The 18,022-nt window shown below is 46.0% G+C and overlaps 1 protein-coding gene across 4 annotated transcripts in view; it reads left to right on the forward strand.

Moving 5' to 3' along the window:
* Nucleotides 1-644, forward strand: part of DLGAP1 (DLG associated protein 1) — a 140,092-nt gene extending 139,448 nt beyond the window's left edge. For all 4 annotated transcript variants that reach the window (XM_068396004.1, XM_068396005.1, XM_068396006.1 and 1 more), the window contains one exon: nt 435-644. In XM_068396004.1, coding sequence (XP_068252105.1) covers nt 435-644 — 210 coding nt within the window. The remainder of the gene's footprint in view (nt 1-434) is intronic.
* The last annotated feature ends 17,378 nt before the right edge of the window (nt 645-18,022 follow it).

Below are 18,022 nucleotides of genomic sequence, written 5' to 3' on the forward strand. Positions count from 1 at the left end.
TGCACGTATAGAAGAGGGTGGCCCAGGAGTCGGGGCTCTCCAGGGTGACTCTGCCGAGAGCAGCATTCGCTCCCCAGCCACAAGCGACTGTGCTGGCGGTGGGAGGCGGCGTCTCAGATGCTCTCCTTTCTAGTCCCTGGCACCAGGAGGAGACGCCGGGATCCCCCCGCCCTGGGGTGCCACACTCAGCGGTTAGCGGTGGGGGCCTTGGCCGTCCCCGAGAAGTAGCACTGCGGCCGGCCCTCCCCTCCCCTTTGCCCTTGCCCTGTGTTTATGAACCCTTGAGCACAAAAGCCAGTTCACTGAAGACAGAGAGGCAGATAAGAGCTAACAAACCTTAGGTAAAATGTGTGTTCTAACTACTGACATATCCTAGTTTTTCCCGCCTTTCCCTGAGAAGCTGTATAATGCCATTAACCTTCTGCTTTGATCAGGAGAGAAGGGTCCCTCCTCCAGTGCCAAAGAAGCCATCGAAAGGTCAGGTGCCACTCATACGAGAACGCTCTCTGGAAAGCTCGCAGCGTCAAGAGGCCCGGAAACGGCTGATGGCTGCCAAGCGCGCTGCATCGGTCCGCCAGAACTCAGCTACCGAGAGCGCCGAAAGCATTGAGATATACATCCCCGAAGCCCAGACAAGGCTATGAAGGGATCCAACTGGGAGGACTCTCTCTGACAAGACAAGCCTCATGTATAATCTGCCCCTCTAGGCTCCTGCTCGAGGTCACCATGAAGTATTTGTACCTCCTCCTTTTCTCTCTCACTCTCTCTCCTCTCCTCTCCTCTCCTCTCCTCTCCTCTCCTCTCCTCTCCTCTCCTCTCCTCTCCTCTCCTCTCCTCTCTTCTCCTCTCCTCTCCCCCTCCCCTCTCTCTGTACGCAGCCGCCCTGATGCTCCCAGTGAACTCCACTGCCGTGGCGTAGTTGTCGGTCCTCCGAGAGATGTCCTCTAATCACCCTTGCTTTCTGAAGGTTCACCCATGCCATCACGATGCTTTGTCACATGTACTGATGCTGCCATTTTGCCTCATGTAAACGAGTACGATCCTTTTTTTTTTTCTGTTTGAAACAAATAAACGCGGCGCTCAGACTTCCACACACCCGCGCACCTGTACAGTAGACGCTCCATTTAACTTACTCATGATCTTTAGTTGACCTAAAGCTAGTCTGTTACCCAGTGTACAGCAATATCAAACTGTAGGGGACTTTGGAAATTTCAGTCATGCAGGGTGATCCTTTCGGACTCTGCCGTCTTCCTCACAAAAGATGAAAGGAACTATGACTCAGATTCCCTTCTTTTTATTACTGTTTTTTTTAAAGCAGATGGCGCACTTTATTATAAACCTCTGAATCACACCTTCTCACCTGAATTTAATGAGTCACACAAGGGGAGGGAGCTGGGGCAGGAGTGGGGAGTGGGGGGAGAAAAAAAACACAGATCTATGAGGGTGAAAAAGTGGAAGTATATCCCACAGGTGAGATGGCAAGGGATAGAAAAGATCCTGTGGAAAGATACCTGCACATTCACAGCTGCACAAACTGCCTCATTTTTATTTCATCAATCACTACTTAAACATTTCAATCAGCAGAAGATTGTAAATTCGATCTTCCAGGGAAATAATCTATTTTGAAAGGCAATAAAAGAGTGAAAAGAAAGGAGATTAGAAGCAATGACAGTTGAAGAGATAATATAAAAGAAGGATTTTCTTGTCCAAGTATTAAGAATTTTTAAAATTGTACTGTATTGTCAATTCCTCCTGTATTGTATTGTATGGATTATATTGGTTAAAAAAAAAAAAGAAAAAAGAAAAAAATCTTGGTTTTGTTGATGTCTTAATCTCGGTGGGACCATCCGATCTCACACGTCCACGCAGCCACACATGGACACCTGTAGGCAAATTGCTGTACATGGAGCCTCTGATGCTTTTCCAGGCCAGGCTTACTTTGCTCTATCCACAGCCGGTTGTATGCTACAGTTCAGACTGCTTATCACCAAACAGTCCATATCTAGGAGTAAGTTTCTAATTCAGACTCCTCTTAATAGTATAAGATACCCATTTGAAGAAGAACAATAAAGTATTTTTCACAAGTTATGGGATCAATATGAACTTAATTTTTTTCATTACAAGCCTTCCTACCCTGGCTTCTGCCATTGTTTTGCAATCACGAAAAATATGCATCCCAAGTAGCTCATTAATACTGGGGGGAAATGGCAGACAATAGGGCTGGAGAGGAGCGTGAGAGGTCAGCCCTTGCATGCCTATCCCCGCCAGCTGCCCCCAGCTGAGCCACGAGCTTGTTCTCCACCTCCTCTGACAGGGAACGATGCTGACCATGCCGCTACCAAAACCTCTTGTGCCAACATTAGGAAAGCTATGTCAGGCATGTTGCTGAAAGCAAGTTGTGTGCCTGAGTGCGTGTGAGTGTGTGTGTGTGTGCACACGCGTGCCTAGCTGGCATGTGCTGCTGGAAGCAGGATTAACGTGAGCTGGTTTGGATGATGGGGCTGGTCCAGGGCAGAGGAGCGCTGTGTGGCCCCCGGTGTGCGCGCAGCCCCGCGGCGATGCTTTCCGGACCCCTCCGCTGCTCCCAGCGCGCTCTTCGCCCTGGCTGCCAGGGCATGGGTACGCGGGAGAGGAAGACAGGCTGCTTTCTGCTACCAAGGGGAGCAGGGGCAGGGACAGCCTCCGCCATGGAGGGGCACAGGGTGCAGCCATGGCCGCACACCAGCGCTGGCTGTCTGTGCCTGTAGCTGTTAAACTTCTATGGACGGTCCAACTCATGAAAAATCCCACTGCACGGCTGGCGCAATTCTGCAGCTTGCATTTAAAAAGCATTGAAAATCGTCATCAAAAAGTTAAGCTCTTGCTAAAACTATTCATCGAGAACATGCCAGACAGCTTCTTTTCCTACAACGTCACAGCCAGGTGCTAATTTAATTTTATTCAAGAAAATAGGAGAGGTAATAGGTTCTGGCACCAAGCATTTTCATGAGAGCATACTAAAACCACTAGAGAATTTGCTACCTCTCAAAGCCATTGATATCTGAGCTATGTCTTTATAAACAGGGCACAAATATTTACGCTGTGGTTTACAAGATAAGGGCTAATAATTTAATATACAAGAGACTTTTAACTAATCAGAAATCCAGTGTAACCCTAGAGTGCTTTGTGTTACAGAAACTTCGAAAGGTTAGACCCTCTTAAGCATTTGAATACCAGTGTATTTGCTAGTTTTGAAACACTGCGTTCAACTTTTAGCAGCAACGAAACATCACCGTGTTTGCAGTATGTAATAGTGCCGACTGCCACTTTTGAGCATATATAGTCATAGGAAGTATTAATTATTTGGAACTCATTTGTATTGAAATATTCAAAGCAGCATCCAGGTGAAAGTCCACATTCACAACTGTGTCACAGACTTCCTTAGTTTTGTGAACGTTTTATGAAAGATGAGTTAAGACTTGGGTTGACAAGTGGCAACAGAAATTTATATCCAGCAAGACCCGCCTAAAAAAGCAGAAAAGCAAGGACTATCTAGTCTTGTATGTTATGATTTATTGTATTTGTATATCACAGAATATTTTTCATATCTATTTTAAAAGAATCTATTCTTAGCTGAATGCCTGTTAGTTCATTTGGCGCTGAAGAGGGTATTATGTTTGCTTAGTTTTTTAGCAAAATATTAAAAATACAGCCGAGACCAAGAAATATAAAATAGAATAATTCTGCCCCTAGAATGCCACTAGTTAACCACTTGACTCATTTACCAACATTAATGCTAGTGTGTTTGCTCTATCATCTGTTTTAGTATAATTTGTAACTATTTGTTTTTATGCTAACCTGCCCAGTGTATATTAAAAATGCCTATATTCTGTTTCACTTTGGGACTAAAGTATTGCTTTTTTTTTTTTCATTGGGGGAAATTTTAGAAAAGGTTGTTTTTGTCTCCTGCTTCAAAAGTTAAAAAAAAAAAAAGTATTTATTATATTTTTTGCAGATGTTTCCATAAAATTCTCACAATCTTTTTGTAAAGAAAGATGAAGAAATGGATTAAAGATTTTTAATATTTTAAAAGGTAAATAGAAATAATTTATTTGTAATATATTTCAGTTTATTTATTAGTGTTCCCTTAATGCTTTGATGTGCACTATCATCACTTTAATTTAAACTGTATCTTTGTGAACTTATTGGGTTTTTTGGTTTGGGAGTTTTTTTAAGGAAAATGGTCAAATTTTAAGTAACTGGAATGTAAATCACTGGCCTACCTGCATTTCCAAATGTGATTTTAAAAATGTTTTTGATTTGAAACAAAAGGCACAAATTTGAAAGCTTTTAGACAGAGGAGAGTGTTTTTATGGTTTGACAATTTGGGTTTCCATAGGATTATCTATCTAGTTTGTGTGTGGACAGGAAAATGTAAATAGATGAATGTTTCCCATAATGTAAAAAGAGCAAATTAATAAAATAATTAATGCACTGCTTGTAAGAGCTGTGGGTTTTCAATGCAAATTCATTCTCCCAGAACTGCCAAGGTGTTGCATTTGATTGGTCAAGGATAAAAGCACAACAAGCAGAACGTTTCTCTTAAGCAGTCATTGCTTAAGATCAATCCTGCAAAGGCTCATATGGAGAGTCCTGCTGAGCACCCTGGAAGTGCTCATCTGCACAGAGTTACTTACAGGCATAAATGTTGCCATGACCAAGGCCTTGAGCCTTAGCAAAATCTTCAAAGATGCTTCTGCACGGAGCCCAGCCATACCCCGCTGAAGATGTCAGGAGTTATGCTGGTGACTTCAAAAGAAGCAGCGAGAAACCCTCAGCCTGTTTCTTTTTCCCCTCACTGGTTCCCTTCCTCTTGCACTCATCTCTGGTGATGGCTGAAACACGGGGGGCAAAAGAGATCCCTGGCAGAGATAGCTGACTTTCCCTTCACTGGAGTCCTGCTTCCAGATGGGGTTTTTCCCAGTACATGAAATAAAGACAGCCACCAGTTCCCAGAGAAATATGTCCCAGATGATGTTGTTCATAGCTATACCAGCATTTAAACAGATTCTGATTCAGTCTATCGAGCCTAATAGTTATATTGATAGCATGCCAGTGCTGCACCACGTACCATTTGCCCACGTTTAGACCCTCAGCACAGGAAGATCAGAAAGATTTGTGCCAGGGATCTATAGGTAGGGAAACTTCTGCTTAAAGGTTTATTACCAGTGAGATGAAGGGATTTCTCTTCATCTGTTGGAATTTATGTTCTTGTTAATCACTGATAAACTGACACCCCGGGGATGGAAAAAAAATGTTTTATTATTTAAAAACCTTTCTGAGATGGCTGGTATCTTTTTGTAATGAGAACAGATCAGAGGGTGTAAAATAGCAGATACGTTTCAAGCTGTTCTCCAGCAGAGGAATGATGAAGTCCAAACCATGGCTCATAGCCCTGCCTTTCATGCATGCTTAAGGTAAACTTTATCCCTATTTATACTCAATGTTCCCTTCCAGATCAAATCATGAGCCTTCCCCACAAGCACAGCCTGTTGTCAGTTTGTTGCCAAAGTCTGTTCTCTCCTTCTAGACATTTATTTTTGCAGCACGCAATAGGCAAATAATACATTTCAAACGTCAGTTTGGAGCATGCTCGCCTATCAGATCTGTTGGGAGTTGGTGTTGACTTTGAGCTGACACATTTGATAGCAATTAATAATAAAAATATCGGCAGCTCTGCCACTATTGGCATTTGCTGTTGGAGTCTTAGGTTTATACATGATTTGGAGTGCAGTCAGTAAGTGAAGTTCTCCTTTCCCACTATTCAAGACATAAGGCAGTCGGGTCAGCCCCACCAGCCTGTGATGCACACCTGGGCTAGCACTGAGCAAACCTGGGACCAGCACCCACAGTTGAAACATACTTGTGCCCTTTCCCTTTAGTCTGATGCTATGCCAGTGACCTAAAAAGAATTGCTGTCCTGCCACGGCAAGCTCATTCACAACCATCTTCCCTTCCCTGTGCTTTCATACACGGCGGGGAGGTTTTTACAGCCCCTCTTCTGAGCTGCTGCTCGGCCACTGTTGTAGCAGGAGAAGGTAGCTGCTATCACTCGATCCATCAGGATGCATTTGGATGTCAGCTGCAAAACATGACATGACTGGCCTCTTCAGCCAGCGGTCAGCTTTCCCACGCTCGGGTCCCATCAGCGGGCAGCGCCCTTTTCGGTAGCACGGGCGAATACAGCGGGTCCTCTGTTGCCCTGTGAGTCACACGCTCGATCTGCAGCAAGACAAAGGGACGAGGAAAGGAACAGGGCTTCCTGGTAATTGTGTTTTTCATGGTTCTCTTCACTGATCCGGTAACAACATAATCATAGAAATTAGAGACAGAAAAGCTCTGCTGGGCCATTGTGTTAACACTCTGCCAGTTGCAGATTGCGATCTATCGAGCTGTGGCTGGTAAGTCATCACCTCCCCGGTTGCGCTCCACCCAGGGGGAAAAAAAAACAGCACATGAAAGGAGAAAAAAAAAAGAGATATATTAAAAAACAAGCTGAGCTGTGACATTGCCACCACCTATTATGGGCGACTCCAGGTGCAGAGGCCTTCATCATATCGACTCTGTGCTGAACAATCCCCATGGCGGGGTGCTGGGCTTTTCCTTGTTTTTAGCCAAGCAGAATGGAAGCAATTATGGATTTTGTCAGCTCTATTCAGAGAGGAAAAATACTGGAGCATTACAGAGCCCCCAGAGAAGTCAAATGCTGGACGGCCCCAGAGCCATGCTGACAATGACGCTCTGCCCTGTTTCAGAGCTGTCAAAGGTTCGGTCAAAGAGACGGGCCTTGCCTGGAGTTAAAGAAAAGCAGTAGGACAGAGTGTGAAGGATGTTTTATGGGTATCAAATATCTCACTGAGGTAAAGTAAGTCACTTGGGTAAACAACCGTGTGCTGAGGCAAACTTAGTTTGGAGATGGTAACTAGGGAGCCAAGATGCTGAATAGCAAAAGGTAACCCCTTCCGATGTAACTAACCTATTTCCCCAGTGGGAATGCCCAGCCTAACACTTTTCCCTGGCTTTTAACTAGAAAATTATCAAAGTCATGTCCTTAAAATAGTATGGCTTATTTTTTGTTATTTTACTGGCTATCGGTGCTCAAAACTGCAATCTGGAATCACTTTGTGAGCATATGTTCAGCAATGGATTGCTGCAGTCCTTGAACCAGAACTGTGATAGTCCCTGCTTTTGTTGTGTGCGCTCCAGAAAGTATGTAGCACTGAGATGTTAATGCATTGTATGAGTTGGGCTATGTTATTTGTCATCTTATAGCATGTTCTTTTTTATTTTTTTTTTTAATAAGAATTTGCCACAGTAACTCACTATACTCCAGTCATTTTGCCAGTCTTGGAAAGAAAACTTTCCTACTGCTTGAAAAAAAAAAACAATACTGAAATGTCTTCATTTGTAGCTAGTTCTGGCAAATCATGGCTATACTAGGCATAAGGGGGGGAAACAGAGATAACTGATGAACTTCAGCATGTGTCATTCCTCATCTCTCCTCATAAAAATTGACAGTGAAAGGGAAAAAATTGGTACCGGTCAGGCAGCTCACAGACAATGCACCAAAACTGCAATGGTATTTTGCCATGGTATGGTACCAGAGTGAAATGAGCACTAAGAGCACGAGCCATGGTACCAAGAGCTGAAACAGGGAATGCCACCAGTAGCCCTGGGGAAGGAAGAAAGCAGGAGAAAGGAGAGAGACTTGGCAGAAGAGCCTCAATACCACCAAGTTCATCCATGACCAAAGCATTTGCTGCTGCAATCTGTAGCGACAGCTGAAGAGAGAAATTCCTTCCCATCTTGGAGCGACGTTTCATTAAGTTTCTAAATATCCAACATCCCTTCCCAGTGCATCGGTGCCACCACAACCACAATTTCCACTGTGCTATTTGCAAGCCTCAGATGTGCCAGGGCAGCATCATGCTCTCAAGGAGCCCCTGGGACACAGCTGAGGGCAGTGAGATGCAAGTCCTTGGGCAACACCGGGCCTTGCAGAGGGCACGGTTTTGTCATGCGCTACTAAAATGATGCCAACTCTAGGGGAACGTGGCATGGATTTAACACATATAACGTAACCCAAAAGTAACCCAGGTCAGTTCATGGCTGTTACTTCCACGAAGTAAGCCATCATGGTGGGAAAGAAGAGTTTGAAAGGGTGAGTCTTGTCATCTCGCTAACAACTGTTTTAATCCAGCATAAACACCAGTGTTTGACTTTTAGTGAAGTTACACAGTTGCATTTTCAGGGTTGGGAGAGAGAGGAGACTTTACCCCAGGCTAATTGCCAGCAGTGAAATTTAGCTGAGGCATAAAGATGAACCTTTAGCAGCTTGAATGGAAACATGTCCATTTGTCAATCCCCGGGTGAACCCAGAAGAGCTATGCCTAAAACACCTGAATTTTAAGTCATGATCCTATGCGAGAGGATCCTATGACTTTGCTCACTGCCCTGACTCACCACACAGTAAATAGTGCTGTGATTTAAAAAAATGTAAAAACCGGCGACTTACATCAATGAATCTGTATGACTACATATAACAAATACCATCTTTGATAAATAGATAGCGTGTATCAGTCCAAAAGACTCTATAAAGTACTCTTTTGTATTACTAACCTAATGCTTCAACTGACAACGAGAGGTTTCCTTTTGTTTACATCTTTCCTGGCAATAGCATCATGACAACTGCAGCCTGTCTGCAAGAATGCACGTGGACCTGGGAACCCAGCCATACGTTAGCAAACTGTGCTGTACTCCACGTGTTTCTTGTCCTTTGCTTAATAGCCTTGTGCTTGCATACAAAAGGGGAAAAAAGCTACTTCTGTGCAGTACCACGTTTCATTGCGATGATCCGCGTCGAACAGCTTCTCCCAGGCAATGCTGAGAATTCAGGTAGGAAGCAGCCCACCCTCCGTATTTGTCCTCTCTGAGCTAAAATATTTCTCAGTAGAAGGCAGGGAATAAAATCGGGAAACCAAGCCAAAAGAAAGAAAACCTGTTGAAGCATGCAGAGTTTGATATTAAAGCGCAATCCAAGCAGATTTTGTTTGTCATCATTGCATGAGCCAATATAACAATATTCTGAAATTATTTGTAACTGGAAATGTTTTCATGTCAAGTAGCACATGTGAGATTAACGCTAATGGTCCAAGGGTCTCCCAAGCACTGCAGCATCTCTGCCACATGCGTTAGCCATAGCCACCACTGCCAGGGTCTGTCAGCTGAGGTGCCACTGTCTAGGAACCTTCCCACATGGCACGTTCCTCACTCATAGGGTAAGAGGACATTGTGCTGTAGGAGCTACGTGTTTTCTGCTTTACCTTGTACTGATGTCAAGTCAGAAAACCTACCGGAGCTGGGTGAACAAATCTCCTTAAACACCAATAATGACACTCACCTGGGACAGACGTTCAGCTTTCAATTCATCCAGCTTTTCTTCAAATATCTTTACACCTCAGCTATCTCGCTCTTTCTGATTTTTCAATAGACAACATGAAACTCTGCTCTCGCACCTCTGGAGCCAGTGTATTATATTTGCTCTGGACTTTCAGCATTACAACTGGGAGCAGAAGTTGGATCTGGTTTTTTCTTCCTCTTTCAAAAGGTCAAGGAAACATGAAACTGCAGAAGTCTAATTCTTCTCTGTGTCACATTTGTGTAAGCCCAGAGGGCAACATGGCAATGGTAGTTTTAATGCTTTTTTTTTCCCCTCTGCCTTTTCAATACACAGTCCTTGGCACATCTGATGACAGCTCACACAGTAACGCACTTGGTCTCACATTGCTGCTTCTAAGAAGTTGCTTCTGATGAATACTGACAGCACCTGAAAGGGTCCCAGCCACCACAGCACACACGTGATGAGCAAGGGGATGAGCGGGGGGCCGTATCATTTGGCCTCATCACGGGTCTTTTGGTTCCGGTGCTGTATGGTCACAATCCACAGTCCTGGGTACACACATGCACAGTTATTGTTAAACTGTAAATATCGTAAAAAGGTATTCAGTGTGACTTAATGTCCCTATTAGCGTGCCACTGAAGCTCCAACTAGAGAAGCTGTGCTGTGCTGAGCTGAACACTGCAAATATTGATGGTTTCTGTCTTGCAGTGTTTACAATCCAAGAAGGAGCCCTGCACCAGAGCTCTCTGCTACGATTTGTTATTTGTCTTTGGAAATGAATTGTATGATTTAAAGCATCATAAATGAGCATGTCCTTTCTTTTGCCACTACTAGGAGAGCAATTACTTTACAAAGAGCTGTGAAGGCAAAGTCCTATACCTGAAGACTTGATCATCCTGACCAAGAATTAGTCTTTTGATATAAACCCAAAATCCAATACTTTTTCTGCAGCTGTAATGTTCTACATATTGTTCTACAATAAAAAATGATCTCACGGTTCCCAAACCCTTGCCAGGTGACAATGATTCAGCATGAGGAGGGCAAGGCATCGCTTTGCTGCTCCTGAATGGGGACAGGCTGGCAGGTAAGCTCACTCTAAGCCTTAATGGAAGAGGCTGCTCCCAAAGCTGCCCCACTGATAAGACATGCACATGTGGCAGCAGCGGCGGAGTAACCCACAGTGGGAATCAGGTAAGTTAACATTACACATGTATATAGTATGAGTGGACGCTATAGGAACGGCCTTTGGCCCAACGCTAAGCGTGTAAGGCGGCTGCAAGCTTCTTGCTGAGGGTGCTGGTGTTTGAAAGGAGATGACAGTTTCTATAGCTGTGAGTGTCAGAGCTGGCATGCAGCCTGGCTATACCCTCCCTCCAGGTGAGGATAAAACCTCTGCAAGGGAGTCAGGAGCTGCACTGCCCCTCGGAGTACAGCCAGGCACCGCCGCCATCCATCATGCAAACATAACTCCTTCAGAGTTCAAAGGCAAAGTTGCAAAAGACTTGTTATTCCTCAGGGTGCTCTGAAGATTTATGTACTGTCACCTACCCGGGCAGTGGGAGATGTTTACCCGTCTCCTCTGTCAGCTGAGCTCAGGGAGCAGTAATGTGATTACAACACCCGTGCGCTCAGAAACGCTTTCTGGCTCCTCGTATCTCCTCGCCTGATCTCCAGGACAGCTCACCAGTGTTAAAAAAAAAAACCACCCCCAAAACACCACCCAGATCCAAACCATCTGAGGCGCGGGTCCAGGAGCATCTCCAGCATCCCCCTTTTCCCCTGCCATCGCAGCCCTCATTTCATAAATGATATCTGTTCTTCCCACAAGCCTCACCTCATTTGGGGGCAGGGAGAGGCTTAGGGGTTTCACCCGCAGGCAAGGTTATACCTGCTAGTGTGGGAGTGCACGTGGAAGGGAAGGATGGCCTCGACCACCACCACATTGCTTGCCACAGCACCTCAACAAGAGCCAGAAACCAAGATATAAGCTCTCAGCCTCTCCCGGCTCTCACGCTGCCCTTCACGGGGAAGCTCGTACCTTTTTATTGCTGCCTGCACCGCCGTACACACGATACCTCGGGGCCGCCACCAGCGCTTCTGTCCGCACTGTGCAAACACCGCTGCGCCCTTTCTCCACACCGAGTAATAATAGTGCAGCCCTTGTTCCCCGCTCCCAGGAGCGACGGCGTGGGCACCGAGCGGCGACTACAGATGGTGTCCCAAAGTCTGGTTAATGTTTCAGCACTTCCTCACCACAGGTTGCACTTTGAGCCATGTACAGCACGTTATTGGTGATCCTGGTGCTTACAGGTTTGTTCCCACCGGTTGGGCACCTTCTCTTTTTTAAGAGGAGCTTGACAGCAGAAGTCTCACGTCGTGTCAAAGCACCTGATCTCCACCCACACTGGTGAAAAACGAGTAAGTGCTCTGCCATCAGCATAATATTGATTTTCACAGACTTTGGGGATTTTTGCACGTGGGAAAAGGCTGCAGCACCACCGGACTCCCTGTGAACAGCTGACGGGGCAAAGTTCTTGTTTCCTTTGTAGTGAAAAAGTTCAGGGCCGGATTTTGATTATCGTGAGGAGTAGCAAAGTACACAGAGCAGAGATCACGCATTGGGTAAGAATTATCACCGAGGTGAAAAAAACAAACACGAACAGCAAAACAAACTCGTGCCCAGCTGAGGCAGAGCTGCCCCACATTCTGGTGTGTGCAGCCCTGTACCTGCACGGCACATGCGGCTTACGAAAAATGCTGGGCCGTGCTCTGGATGCAGCATGGGGTCCCCTGGCTCGGCACGGCATGGCACGGCACTGCAGCACGGCTGCCAGGGGACTCTTGCCAGAGCCGCTGGGTGATGGAGGGCTCATCCTGCCCTTTTGACAGGGCAATGCGAATTAAAGTAAATCAGGTGAAGTACTAAAGTCCAGTGTCATGTCACTTGGTTTACATACCAAAAAAAAAAAAAAACAAAGAAAAAAGAAAGAATGGAGAAGGGATAAAGGGATCTCTATTTTTATTTTTTAGCAGGATCTGCTACCTCGAGCCAGTGTTCAGATGTAAAGCAGAGTTGTTTTGAATGTGGTGACAGACATACTTCCACGCTACACCCAACATGCCTCTTTACAAGGATTTGAATATTCTTTTACAAGTCTGGGAAAGAGGAAAAATCACATTTTACACAAAATTGAAGTCCTGCCTGACAGCTCCCCACCTGCAGGCTGCGCCCCCGCTATGTGATTGCTGCGTCCTGCCTTGGCTCCCCTCAAGGTTCTCAAAGAAATTGTTTTGTCTCCTACTATCAGCTTCATCCACCCGCGTGTGAATATCCCCCCAACAAGCAAAAGTCATGGGGATTTAGAGGCAAAACATGAACGTTGCTGTCGCTGTGGCTGTTTGCAGAAAAACGCAGCCAAAGGACCCAGCTCACAGACTCTGCTTGTAAATGCCACCAGCGTACATGGGAAGAGCTCTGGAAAAATCTTGCTGCTCCAGGCTTGCACAACTGGGCTGCGAGCAGCGAGGGGTAGAAGCCGTGGGAACTGGCAGCAGGATGACACAGGAGAGCGTCAGGACTGCCGAACTATTCAGCTGCAATCCAGAAGCCAAGAGCTGCAGCAAGAGCCATCTTCCCCCCCAGCCCTGCAAAATATTCCCTCGCCTAGACATTTGCATAAGCCTGTGTATGTTTCCTGCAGTCCTTGGGCAACAGATAGAGTTGTGGCTCAACAATTTACAGGATCAAAGGCAGATTACAATCCTATAACCAGAACAGTTAAGTTTTTACATGTGGGCTTTTTAGATATAATTTCTTAAAGACCAAACTCTGATGTATCCCAGAGAAGTAAGTTTAGGCAAACCACATAGCAGAGGAGTGGGAAGGATTATTTATTTTTTTCTTCAGCACAATCAAAAGGTTTATTAGGGCTTTCTCAAATCCCATAGACCTCGTCCTGTACCCAGCCAGCACTCACTGGCTGCAGTTTAAAATCCGGATGGTGGGTCTGTCGGGCTGCCTCGCAGCAGGGGATTTCCTTCTTTCAATGGCAGAGAGGGCCGAGGCACCAAGGGCCAGGCTGCGGCTTTTACTAGAGCCTCGCATGCGATTTCCCCGCTCTCCATCCATCCAGGCCCCTGGCAGCTGGAGAGGAAGCTGTGCGTAATTAGCCCCAGGTGGAGGGAGCAGCTCTGAGACAGCAGCTCCCCACACCCTGCCAAAGGAGCCCACAGGCGCTGGGGAAGGCATCCAGGGCAGCCTGCTGTCAGCCCAGACCAGCTAGTGAATGCCAAAGAGGGCTGGAGTAAGGCGAGGATTAAAGGCAAATCTTCAGGGAAGAAGAGGATCCGAAATCAAGCTCCCTCTGAGTTCAACAAGCATCACGGAGCAACACGGTCATGCCGTTGATGAGTTGCTTTGCCAGATGAGGAGAGTCTGGCTAACATAGGCATCAGCTGGTCCTCGTCCCCCTCCTCGCTCCTCTGACCCTGTGGAAGGAAATCTGAGCTTCTGTATCACTGCATTTGAAAGGAAATTAAATTTCTCACAGCGGAAATACCTGTTGCTTATCAGCGTAAATAAGAGGGAAAATTATGCCCCCCTCAAACCCTCCATGCATGCTGCTTATTTAAATTCAAGTTGCCACATCAGAGGAAGGTCAGAGAGCAGTGCTGGCTGTTGGCACGCTCCCCAGCTGGGCTTTGCATGCTGCCCTCCCTGAGACCACCAACACCCTCTGGCCCCCGGGATCTGCACCGCTTCCACCGCTCCCACACTCACATCCAGGCAAAGGAGTAAGGCGCTGCAGGACTGAGTGGGAACTCTCCCACGGAGAGACTTGTATGCCCACATTCCCACCACCTCCTCCTAGGGTCCAAAGAGACAGTAGGGGATGCCACTCTCCCTTCAGAGGGTGACTGGGACATTCCCCCCTGCCCCAAGTGTCATGGACACAGTAGGTAAGAAATAAGACCAGGTGTCTCCCAAAGACCCAGAGCACTTCTATTGTTTTACTGGCCAAGCAATGAAAGAGGCTTTCTGCATCTGAGCAGCCTCCAGAAACTTGGGGACAGCCCCCAGGGCCAGGGCAGCTGATATGGTGACAAGTGCCAGCAGGCAAGGAGATGAAGTCGGCTGAAGATGCTTGTGGCAGGACAGAGGGAGCAGTGGGTTGAGAAGGCCTGGTTTGGTAAAGGGAGGTAGAGGGACTGGTAGATTTATAACAGTATGTGCTTTGCAGATGTAAATCTATACACTAAAAGGAGATATTTACCATGTATCACCAGGTAAGGAAGAAAGACTTTTGAGGAAGCCCTTGGAGAAAGTTGGCAGCACATCACTGGAAATACCTTGGCTGAACGCAAGCCAGCTGAATTTAACATGAAGAATGAGTTACAGCAGCAACTGCCTAAGTAGCGTTAAATATGATAACCTGAACTAACCTTTTAGTTGAGGTTGGCAGAGGAATGTCTGCTTCACACCTCACCTGGTGGGACGTCCACCTGGGGAAGGCCTGCAGCAGCAGAGCCAGGACTGCATGCTGAAACCAGAAATGCCACCGAGTCGAAACTAAAAACAATCCCTCCGGTTTTAAACATGCCCAGTGGATTTTATTACTCGCTTCTCTCTTCGGCTTACCCCTGTCACATCACAGAAAGCAGAAGTTAGAAAAAAGCGGAGCTGTCTATACAGGGAAGATGTGCTTTCTCTCATGAACAGAAGTTGATTTGTTTGCATCAGAGCAAGATTTGCTCTTGTGGTTAGTTTAGTGGGGTAGCAAGGATCAGATGACTTTCAAAACAGTACAAAACTGGTCAAAATAATCTCTAACCTAGTTAAATGGACTACACATGATATTATGTAAGCACTCTCGAGTCAAACAGGGAGAGAGATGATAGAGAGTTCAAACAAGGAATGAGACTAGAAGTACAAAAGAAAACAAAATGAGACATTCGGCACAAGGTCAGGCAATCAGAACATTGCAGGCTAGAAAAGGAAGTGAAATTACAGGCTCTGGCAAAACAGCCGAACGCTTACTCAGGAAAATTACAACACTGTTGTGATCCTTACCATCAGTTATGTGTCTGCTATCCAGCACAATTTCCAAGACAAGCTACACAAATTCATTAAAGCAAGCTGGAGGACATCATGTTCTTCCCACAGTTGGTCAAGTGATTTTTCATTTTTTTTATATATATAAAAAAATACCAGGACTGCAAATATATGGTGTCCTTATTACAATATGTATTCACTCATATATATATATACACACATATACCTATAGTGTCCTGGTAAAATCTTTAAGCTTGTTGTAAATTATGATCAAGATTGTCTTTCCATCAACAGTTTCTAAAGGAGAGGTCAAAAGGCCGAAAGCCCCCAGTCAAGCACTACATCTGTTCACTGATCAACAGAAAAAATTTTGCTCCTGCAATAGACCTAGGACGCTAGAGGCAAAGCTGAGATAGGACAGAATGCTCAGTTTTATGCTGAAACTAGATAGGACACATCAGTTAAAGAAACTGAGAGCTTTATCCCTAATGTAAGACGCTCTGGCCCTAAGTGTTTGTTTGTAGGGGAGGAAGCAGCAGCAAGCTTGAAGCATTTCCCAAAGAGCTATTAGACTGTAGGGACTTCAGAGGTGGGACCAAACATTTTCTATATATTTATTAAATACTATACTTGTAAAACTTAAGAGGCCTCAAAATTGGGAATTATTTCCTTACTACTGATAAAAATGAATATTCTCTAAAAGAAGCTGAGCTCTACCAACTTGTGAAACATCACTGATGGAGGAGCTCCAGCAACGCTTGCCGGGGTGGTACTTCCCCAGCAGCACGGCAGTGGTACAGAGTGGGAACAACTCAGAGAAGCCATGCAAACATATATACCTACTGCAAAACCCACAGCACCGGGACTGACCTGCTCTCGCTGCAGTCAGGCTGATCCTCTTCATCATCAGCTGAATGATTTGATGAAAGGCTCACAACAAAAACCACATGCAGGGTTTATATATGCCCCGACAAGGGCTCTCTGCTGTGAGAGGGTCACATTGTTACACACCTACGGAGAGGGCTCATAGCCCAGGGCAGTCACTGGCTAGGCTGTAATTAGAGAAAGCAGCCGCAGCCCTGGTCTATGGTCCCAGAGAAGTTGTCCAAGAATAAACAGGGTTAGATGGTTGTCAGCTGCGCTCATTCAACCCATCCTCACAAGCTGCCGCCTGCCCCCTGATTAAGTCACTAATTCAAAGCACTGCTACCTGTGTGCATCTTTACAGGTTTATTATGCATTGCCACAAGGAGCTGAAAGATCAAGACTCTGTCCATGGAAGTACATGAAATTTGGCAGGAACCCGGCTATCCAGTAGAACAGGGACTAGCTGGGGGGCAGATGTGACTTATTCTTGTCTGCATCAGCTTCAGGAACCGTGATTCGTGTTACGCAGTGAGGCAGCATTGCAGTGCTACAAAGGGCTGTGAAGTTTATCTGTTGTTGGAAGCTACCCTAGTCTGCAAGCCTGTGTAGCAAGACTTGTGATACTTGCCAGTTTTAGTCCCAGACCCAATGCCTCAGAGCTGAAGGCGTTAGAAAGCTTCAGAAAGAAAAGGGCAAGTAAAGCCAGTTTCAAAGGGAAAAGAGAGCAAAATGGCTAAGTGCCATGGCTTTGAGCTGTCAGCAGGAATGCATGCAAAATTTAGAGGGAGAGGGTAGTCTGAGTTTTGACTTTGTAGTATAGCTAGCATCATTTTATGTGATTTTCTGTGTGCGCAGAACTCCAGCCACTCATTGTCGTGACAGGGACCAGAATAGACACTGAACCGCATACAGAACATGTGGATGCAATTATGATGTCTGGAACAGCTTTAAGTGATGCTTTGCTAGAGAGAGTGGCTACTTTAATCTCTTTTCCTTCAGTCTGAACACTGCAGCTTACGGGAGAAAAGCCCTCTGAACCAGCGAAACAGGATGGAGACGTAACAACTCCAGCAACTGGTGAACAAGAGACTTAAAACGAGTAGTGTCCTGAAAAGTGAACATGCGCTGTATTCGTGCCAGTAATCCCTATTTGGCAAAAGCCAGGAGGGAAGTTGACAACTGCAAGATGCGAAGAAGACGAAGAAAAAAAAAGAAAACCCAAATGAGCTTTAAAAGAACTACGAAGTACTCCAAGAATAGGTTTTAGGCATTAACAAGAAAACTGCGTAAGGCTGCGAGAAAAGCGATGAATGAAAACAGACTTTGACAGGCAGCACACAGTTAACTGCCAACAGCCTAAATACCATAGGTACAAAAGTGACACTTTACAGGGTCACTGCGCACCTGGGCGCCCAGCTGCACTGCCCCTTCTGCTGGCTGCGCTTCCCACTCCAGGCTTTCCTTCTCTACAAGGGGAAAAACGAGATCATTCCCCACCGGCACCCACACTCTCTCTCCCCGGTTTCTGCTTACTTTCCCCTGCCACCCCTTTTCCAGCGAGGTTGTTGCCTGCACCCCTCTGCCTGGGCAGCAGCATCCCTCCAGCCACGGAGCCAGCAATGCTCGGGCACTCGCAGACCGGCTGCACTGCCCTGTCCTGACAG

The sequence above is a fragment of the Nyctibius grandis genome, chromosome 3, assembly GCF_013368605.1.
Source record: "Nyctibius grandis isolate bNycGra1 chromosome 3, bNycGra1.pri, whole genome shotgun sequence".
Lineage (NCBI taxonomy): Eukaryota > Metazoa > Chordata > Aves > Nyctibiiformes > Nyctibiidae > Nyctibius > Nyctibius grandis.